This window comes from Podarcis tiliguerta (assembly GCF_965153285.1).
Source record: "Podarcis tiliguerta genome assembly, chromosome: 2".
In the NCBI taxonomy this organism is placed as follows: Eukaryota; Metazoa; Chordata; class Lepidosauria; order Squamata; family Lacertidae; genus Podarcis; species Podarcis tiliguerta.
The window spans coordinates 4,495,562-4,505,331 of NC_139535.1; the positions used below are offsets into that span (position 1 = coordinate 4,495,562).

The 9,770-nt window shown below is 42.4% G+C and overlaps 1 protein-coding gene across 1 annotated transcript; it reads left to right on the forward strand.

The window, feature by feature from the left end:
• Positions 1–6,985: 6,985 nt before the first annotated feature.
• LOC310672790 (vomeronasal type-2 receptor 26-like) lies at positions 6,986–9,387 on the forward strand (the record flags this gene model as incomplete). Its single annotated transcript, XM_083430448.1, has 3 exons — positions 6,986–7,212; positions 7,799–7,908; positions 8,489–9,387. The coding sequence occupies 3 exons, from the start codon at positions 6,986–6,988 to the stop codon at positions 9,385–9,387; spliced, it is 1,236 nt and encodes a 411-aa protein (XP_083286574.1).
• Between the last annotated feature and the right edge of the window lie 383 nt (positions 9,388–9,770).

Consider the following 9,770-nt stretch of genomic DNA (forward strand, 5'->3'; position numbering starts at 1 on the left):
CCTTGATCATCCTAGTTGACCTCTTCTGCCCACGTTCCAGCTTTTCAACATGCTTCTTAAACTGTGGCGCCCAGAACAGAACACAATATTTCAGGTGTGGTCTGATCAAGGCAGAATAGAGTGGCACTATTATTTCCCTTGATCTGGACACTATGCAACATAAGAACACATAGCTTATAGACCTTGACTGTTTATGGACAGATATTATGATGTTTGAAAAGCATTCATAAAAAATGTAGTATAAACAAGTGTGTGTGTGTGTGTGTGTGTGTGTGTATGAATCATCATTTATATACCAATGTATTATATAAGTATGTATAGAATTATAGTTTTCCCTTTTTTAGGAACCCTTTCCCCCCATTTTGTTTAACTGAAATATTTTCAAAAAAAAAAATCAACTAAAAAGTAAGAAAAAAATTGTTTAAAAAGGCAGCCTCTCTTCATATGAACCAACACTTCTATAATTTCCCCTTCCTTATGTTTTGCCTCTGCTTCCTTCATAGTTGATATTTGTGTTGTGATTAGATTAAAAAAACCATTTTTGAAGGTGAGATTTTGAAGAGTACAGGGAGGAGAACAACACTTAAATGTCTTCACAAATTTTAGCACCCAGGAGTGGGAGCTTTGTTCTAAGTGGCCATTTCGGTTTCTATCGGACCACACACACCTTGAAATGATATATTATTGTTATATGCTTTCAGTCTTAATCAGAACTCTAGCCACATAAGATTCCTACATTTCAAGGAATTGGACTAGATGGCCCTTGTGGCCCTTTCAATTTGACGATTCTAAGATTCAATGGTATTGTTTCTAGTATTGATGAAATACAGTAAATGGTATAAAAATGCAGAACCACACTTTTGTGGTTCTGTGGAAAGCATTTAAATGTTCATATTCAAAGCACAGTAATCAGATCTTGATAGCGAATGGAGGACAGAGTTGTCTACCTCCACAAGAGCTCAATGCAGTGTCATCTAGAGGAGAAACAACTGGGATGAGAACCCAAATGAATTCTAATATTTAAAAATGAAACATATAAATAAGGCAGGAAAAAAGTTGTTATTTTGCATTGCGCCATTGTAAACCCAAAATGAAATGTGTTGTTGTTGTCAAACTATATTTATTCTCCAAAGATTGTACATTCATTTGGGATAAATCTGCACTCTTTTCTCACTTACATGAGCTGATGGTGTCAGGAGAAAGATTGCATCTTCCAGATATGAGTTTATGCCACAAAGTATATCTTTTATCATGTACAAGCAACGGGCAATTTTCTTCTACTACAAATACCTCAGCAATCTAGTATAGATACCCATTTAGACATATGTATGGTTTATAGCAACTAATTTTAGGGTTTAATTTTATATAGAAGAACTGGTGGCTATTAAATGTCTAATGTAAGCTAAAAATGTTCATTGTAATTGTGTGTGAGCTTTTTCCTTTTTAACAAAATTTGTTCTTCTTTCTTAAATGTGACACTTTAATGAATAAATAATGATGAGGTCATATACAATTAAATGAAACTGCTACAAGAAACATGTTATAGAATCATAGAATCATAGAATCATAGAATCATAGAGTTGGAAGAGACCACAAGGGTCATCGAGTCCAACCCCCTGCCAAGCAGGAAACACCATCAGAGCACTCCTGACATATGGTTGTCAAGCCTCTGCTTAAAGACCTCCAAAGAAGGAGACTCCACCACACTCCTTGGCAGCAAATTCCACTGTCGAACAGCTCTTACTGTCAGGAAGTTCTTCCTAATGTTTAGGTGGAATCTTCTTTCTTGTAGTTTGTATCCATTGCTCCGTGTCCGCTTCTCTGGAGCAGTTGTAAAAGCAGTAACAAAAATGCAATCAGGGCATAACCTAAAGCAAACACAATCCATTCCAAAGACTCTGTCACCGTTTTTTGAAAGCAAACAACTAAACATGTTGTTAAGCTCCCTGGAGTAAAGCTCTTTAGCCCCCATGAAACTTTGTCCATGTCAGAGAAAAGTTATCAGTCAGGCAAGTACAAAGTACTACGTTTGGGATTTTGTTGTGGGTGACAACACTAATCTCTTCTGTTCTTTACTAGGTCAGTTATGGTTTTGTTTCTGACACACTTAGTGACAAAACTCAGTTCCCTTTTGTCTACCGAATGGTCCCCAAAGAAGAGCATCAGTATCTGGGGATAGTCCAACTGCTTCTGCACTTCAACTGGACTTGGATTGGCCTTGCTGCTCCAGACACCAACAATGGAGAGAGGTTCGTGAGGACCTTTAGGCCTCTGCTAATCAGGAACACAATTTGTGCTGCCTTCTCACTTAGCATCCCAATACAGAATCAGGAAATACCGTCACTTTTAAAGATAATTTCCACATGGAACATAGTCAATGTATTAGTCTACTATGGAGAGATGCGCTTCTTCTTATATTCAATAAATACATTGCAAAATGCTGTTAAAAAGCATATAAGACCCATTGTGGGGAAAGTCTGGATCACAACAGCTTTGTGGGACCTCACCTGGAACTTGTCTTACAATATTCTTTCTCCCCTGCACATCCATGGGTTTTTTTCTTTCTTAACTCATATTAAAAAAAGGGCAGACGATGACACTGAAGACTTATTGTCCAAGTCTATGTTTCTGTTTGGGATGAAAACATTTCAATGTTCATATTCAAAGCACATATTGTCTGTGAAGGGAAGGAGAAGGTGCGGGGAAGTTGATACTGTGGAGTTCCTGCGTGACGAAGTGATTGAGAAAACCCTGTCTCTGGATAGCTACAGTATTTACAACTTTGTCCTTGCTCTGGCACGGGCCTTACGGGCTGCGCTTTCCTACAAATCCAATCGGATGGTGGCGAAGAGTAAAAAGAGGCTGAAATATCAAAGGATACAGTCTTGGCAGGTATTGCTGTTTTTCTCACAGATATCTTTGTTGAACAGGAATCGTTGCTATGCTTCCATTCTCAGGTGAATTCAGGCTTGCCTCAAAACTGGCTGTACTTTGCCTCCATTTACTTTACTGTTAAAGGTAAAGGTACCCCTGACCATTAGGTCCAGTCACAGACAACTCTGGCGTTGTGCGCTCATCTCGCTTTACTGGCTGAGGGAGCTGGCATTTGTCCGCAGACAGCTTCCTGGTCATGTGGCCAGCATGACTAAGCCGCTTCTGGCGAACCAGAGCAGTGCACAGAAACAGCGTTTACCTTCCTGCCGGAGCCGTACCTATTTATCTACGTGCACTTTGACATGCTTTCGAACTGCTAGGTGGGCAGGAGCTGGGACCGAGCAAAGGGAGCTCACTCCGTCGCGGGGATTTGAACCACCAACCTTCTGATCAGCAAGCCCAAGGCTCAGTGGTTTAGACCACAGCACCACTTTACTGTTACCCGCATCCTAATTTTGCTTGTGAGAAGACAATCTGCCTCCACTTCACCACCTAATCCCTCAATAAGGCTTCCTGCTATTACTAGCCAAGGAAGCTGATTTCTACACACCACTTCCAACAACCTTACTTTGACAAATAGGAGGCCAATGCTTGCACAATTCTTCCAAGGGTGTGGAATGTAGCTTATGGATCTCATGGCTTCAATCTGTCCCAAAAGGCTGAAGCAGAAAGAATGGGCCACAGATCCATTTCCCAAACACACACACAAAGTGTCAGTCTGTACAAATGCCTTCATATATTAGGCCAAGTTATCTAGATGGTTTTCCCATTGTCAGTCTGTACAAAGATCTTCGGCAATCAGGCTATGTTATCTAGATAATTTTATTCTTTTCTAAATGTGCATGCTTTCTTTCCTGTTCTAGCTTCACCCTTTTCTGGGAAGCTCCCAGTTTTACAATACTTAATAATAATAATAATAATAATAATATCTTTATTGTCATTGCCCCCTTCGGGGACAACGAAATTACTTGGCTGCTCCATAAAAACACTAATTAAAAGAAATATAGTAAAATACATAAAACACCAATTAAAAAATATAGTAAAATGCAGCAAAGCAGATTTGATGACTTTCAAAGTCCGGGCTTCCCATTCAGGGCCGAGATCGCTCTGGAGAAGAAGCTGTTCTTAAGACGGCTTGTTCTTGTCTTCATCGTCCTGTATCTCCGTCCCGACGGCAAGAGCTCGAAGAGACAGTGACCAGGATGCGATGGATCTTTTACTATGTCCAGTGCCTTCCTATGGCACCTTGTGGCGTAAATCCGCTCTAAGGTGGAGAGTGGGCAGCCAACAATGCTCTCTGCTGCCTTCACAACCCTGTGCAACCCCATCCTGTCCTGGGTAGTACAGCTTCCGTACCACACACATAAGCCATAAGTAAGCACGCTCTCAATGGCACAGTGATAGAAGGCAAGCAGCAGTTTCTGCGGAAGATGGTTTTTCCTTAGTATTCTCAAAAAATACAGTCTCTGCTGCGCCTTCTTCACAAGCCCCCTTGTGTTGGCACTCCAGGACAGATCCTCTTGTAACTCAATGCCCAAAAATCTGAACGTTGTTACCCTCTCCACACAGACCCCATCAATCAAAAGTGGCTGGACATTGCTCTTCTGTCTCCTAAAGTCCACCACAAGTTCCTTTGTCTTCCTTGTATTTATGAGCAAGTTGTTAGCTCTGCACCACTCTGTCAGCCGCTCCACCTCATCTCTATAATCCATTTCACCCTCCCTTTCAGAGATGAGCCCAATCACGGTTGTGTCATCTGCAAATTTGACAACCCTATTACTAGGGTGAGTAGCGACACAATCGTACGTGTAAAGAATATAAAGGAGCGGACTGAGTACGCATCCCTGTGGTGTTCCTATGTTAGTCTTAAGCATATTAGAGGTATAAGGGCCCAACCGAACCCTCTGGGGGCGGTCTGACAAAAAGTCCAATATCCACCCACAAAGTGATAACGGAAGCCCCAGATCTTCCAGTTTAGACATCAGACGTTGTGGTAGAATGGTATTAAATGCCGAGCTAAAATCTAAAAAAAGCAGTCTGGCATAACCCCCCCGCTGCTCCAAATGTGCAAGGACAGCATGGAGGGCAATCGCCACAGCGTCCTCTGTCGATCTTTTTGTTTTATAAGCAAATTGGAATGTGTCCAGTCCCTCTGGTAGGCAGGCAATGACATAATTTCGTACCAGCTTTTCAAAGCACTTCATGATTATAGGTGTGAGTGCTACTGGACGAAAATCGTTCAGATCTTCCGGGTTAGGTTTTTTTGCTATTGGAACGATAATAGAGGACTTTAGGCAGGATGGAACAATAGCCTGGGCTAGGGATTGATTTAAAATCCTAGTGAAAACTCCTGCCAGTTGATCTGCACAGTCTCTCAATACCCTTCCAGCTACCCCATCTGGCCCTGTGGCCTTCCTTGGGTTGATTCCCTTCAACACCTTCCTCATCTCTTCTTTTTCCACAGAGACTACTGCATTCCTTTGTACTGATGATGGTAATGGTGGTGATGATGGCAAAGCCTTCACAGGGAGTGGTGGTGGTGTTGGTAAAGCCTCAGCAGGTGTTGCTGCAGATGTTACTTCAAAACGGGCAAAAAAGGCATTCAAATCCTCAGCGAGGGATGCCCCTCCCTCGTCTGCCAGGGAGTCCTTGGATTTATACCCTGTTAATTCTTGTACACCTTGCCACACCTGCCTGGTGTTGTTACTTTGTAGATGATTCTCCAGCCGCTGTCTATATGCCTCCTTTGCTACACGGATACCTCTCTTTAGATCGGCTCTAGCTGAGCTGTACAGCGACTTATTTCCACTTCTGAAGGCAGTATTTCTTGCCTTTAGCAACCCCTGGACCTCCCTTGTCATCCAGGGCTTCCTGTTTGGGTAGATCTTTATCCGGCGCCTCCGTGTTACATTGTCAGTGCAGAACCTAATATAGTCCAACACTTGCTCAATGTGAGTCTCTACATCCTGTTGGGCGAATACCTCCCAATCGGTGTCATGAAAACAGTCTTGTAGTTGTTGGGATGCTTCAGCTGGCCATATTGTAATGTCCCTCTTTATAGCTGGAGTCCGTTTCCTCAATGGGATATATTCAGGAGTCAGGAGCAGGGACACATGATCAGATTGGCCTAAATGTGCCAATGGTTCGGCCTTATAGGCCTGTTTGACATTTGTATACAGCCTGTCCAGAGTCTTTTCTCCCCTGGTTGCACACTTTATGTGTTGATAGAATTTAGGTAGGACCACTTTCAAATCTGCCTGGTTGAAATCTCCGCATACAAGAAATGCAGCCTCGGGGTACTTGCCTTGTTGCCTGCTAATGGCATCATGCAGAAGACCCATTGCCTCATTGATGTTCGCATCAGGTGCAATGTATACTATAGTTATCAGTACTGCTGTAAATTCTCGGGGGATATATATAGGTCTGCATTTAAGTGTCATAAATTCCACAGTTGGAGAGCAATAGCTAGCTATCACGGCGTGGTTTGTGCACCAGCTGTTATTCACGTATGCACACAAACCTCCCCCCCTTCTTTTACCAGAGTCCTCTGTTCTATCATGGCGGAACACTGTATAGCCTGTTAGTTCTATGGCTGAGTCAGGAATAATTGGTGTCAGCCAAGTTTCTGTAAGCAGCAGAAGACAGCATTCACTCACAGTTTTCTCCGTTGCTATCCACAATTTCCACTCCTCCAGCTTATTCACCAAAGATCTCACATTCGCATAGAAAATGCTGGGAAGCGGTAAGTTATAATGTTGTGTCTTCAGCCTTAATTGCCTTAATCGCCTTCCTCCTCTACAGCCTCTCTTCTGTTTACGGTCTCTCCTGTGTCTCTTTGATCCCCAGGTCTTTGAAGTCAAAAAATCTCCCTTGCAGATGCGGAGACACTCACAATTTGTGCAGCACTCACTCCGTAGTCGAATAGATAACATGTCCTGCCGACTATAAACAAGTCTATTTTGGCAAGACAAAAAAGCCAAATTCTGAGCTGAGGAGCAACCAGCCGCAGCATCTACACGCGCCGCCATCTTAGCTCAAAAATAATACTTCTATGGAAGGAGTGTATTTGGATGAGAATGGGCAGTTGACAGTCGAATCTTACGTTGTGAACTGGGTTCCATTTTCCAACAAATCCTTTGGTGCAGTGAAATTTGGGAGCATAAGCAGACAGGGATCCTCAGGCCCAAAATTCACCATTGACCAAGAAGCTCTTGTGTGGTCCAGGCTTTTCAACCAGGTTTGGAAAACCAATTCATTGCATTGTATTCCCTTTCAGAGGTATGTTGCCTATCCAACATAATAATGATCCAAGGATTAGGGAAATCCGACCTTTTTCTTTTTCTATGACTAAAGACTTGTGTTTAAATGTAAACTTTACTTTAAAAAACAAATTAAAAAATCTATAAAAGGAAACATGAAAATGGAGAAGCATGTTGGACTATGACTGCGGCATGGGCAGAAATTTCAATGGTCAGAAAGCAGGCCAGACTTAAGAATTGAGCACAACACGGCTGCTCCAAATACTTTTCCGTTTCAGCTTGTTTGTTTCTCTGGTTTTGATATTTTTAGCTGATTGGTACTGTGTTTACTAGAGCTTTGTGATAATGGCAGAGAGCTCTGACTCCTAAATCCAAGGGCAATACAGTCTCCATGTAATTCTTTCTTCTTGATAATCTCTTTCTACCCCAACTGTGTCCCAAGGACTATGACCTTCTGTTTTGTCCCATGGATCAAAAAAAACATCTACACCAAAGCCGTGTCTATGCCACATAGATTGAAATTGTACAATGCCCCAGAAGTTACTTGGCAACAGTCTTTCATGGATGCTTTTTTCTCTTTTTGGTCAGACCCTTCCTCATTCCAGGTGTACCAAAAGCTGTCGCCCTGGAAATGACAAGAAGGTTCAGGAAGGGAAACCCATTTGCTGCCATGCTTGTGCTCCATGTGCGGAAGGGATGATCTCCACTCAGGAAGGTAGGAGACTTCAGAGGAATGTGCAGCAAAAAGAACAATGATATATGTCCTTTTTTATGAATATTCAAATATAATCTTATGGTTGAATTTAATAAAAGTTCAATGGTGATTTACATAGTCTTAATAAAGCTTTCCAGGTACCATTGAGACAGCCCTGAGTATGTAAGAATTAGGCAGGGTTGCTGCATCTGGTAGGCTCCCTTGAACCAGTCAGTGTGGCAAAGTAGCTAGGGTGTTGGTTTGTACTGGGAAGACCAGAATTCCAGTCCATGCTCCTCCAAGGTACTTTTTTCTGTAAATTACACCCATCTGACAACACCTGGTGTTGGGGTGAGATCAGATGTAGCTGCAATTAACAACTTGGAGCTTCAAGATCACTCCAAGCTCTTCCTTGGGAGGTGAATAAGGGGGTATCTGCAATAGGGAACTGCATGGAAAGGACCAAATCCCTGTGTTGATTAGCAGAAATAGCAAGTCCCATCACTGTTTCCATTTGCATGGGGTGGCTGGATTCAAAATTGACCTGCTTTTTTTGCTAGTCTGCAGGAAAATGTTCATGCAGACACTCTTCTTTTTCCAGATGCGGACCACTGCACCAAATGTCCAGAAGATCAACACCCTAACAAGGACAGAGATCAATGCATCCCCAAGATTATCATCTTCCTGTCCTATGATGAATATCTGGGGACCCTCTTGGCTTCCACTGCCCTGTTTTTGTCCTTAATCACAGGCCTTGTTTTAGGAATATTCATTAAATATCTTGACACTCCCATAGTCAAAGCCAACAACAGGGACCTTTCCTACATCCTCCTTGTCTCCCTCCTCCTCTCCTTTTTGTCCTCCTTTCTGTTCATAGGCCGGCCAAGGAAAGTGACCTGCCTTCTCAGGCAGACAGCCTTTGGCATCATCTTCTCAGTTGCTGTCTCTTCTTTGTTGGCAAAAACTATAACCGTTGTGCTGGCCTTCCTGGCCACTAAGCCAGGAAACAGGGTGAGGAGAATGCTGGGAAAGAGTCTGGCTAATTCCATTGTCATTTCCTGTTCCAGTATCCAAATCCTCATCTGTGTCATCTGGCTGGGTACCTTTCCTCCATTCTCAGACTCTGACATGCACTCCCAGGCTGGAGAGATCATCCTGCAATGCAATGAAGGATCTGCTGCCATGTTTTACACTGTCCTTTGCTACATGGGCTTCCTGGCTGCCATCTGCTTCACAGTTGCTTTTCTAGCCAGAAAGCTTCCCGGGTCCTTCAATGAAGCCAAGCTGATCACCTTCAGCATGCTGGTCTTCTGCAGTGTTTGGGTGTCCTTTGTGCCCACCTACCTGAGCACCAAGGGGAAATACATGGTAGCCGTGCAGGTCTTCTCTATGTTGGCCTCCAGTGCTGGGCTTCTGGGCTTCATCTTCATCCCAAAGTGCTACATTATTGTACTCAGGCCTAGTCTGAATACAAAGGAGCACCTGACTACAAAGACTTAATATGGCACCTGATTCCTAAAATATGTTTTTGGTTTTTGCAATTGATAGCCAGCATAAAGGCAGGACACATGAGTTGGGAATGTAGCTCCTTAAAAGCTATTGTTTGGGGAATCAGAACACAAAATTATCATTTGATTCATATTCCATTCTTACCACTGTTCATTTTTCTCCTGCTAAACCTTATTGATGAATTCTTTTCTGAAGACTGTTTTATATTTTTCCTAATAAGAAATCCTATTGCAATTCAATAAGAATGAATCTGTTGATTAAGAAAATAAAAAATTCTTAGATAATATTACAAATAAATTACTTATGCATTTTTTTTCAACATGAAAGAAACACATTCCATTGGTATCTCTTTATTTCCTGTTGTGCATATCAAG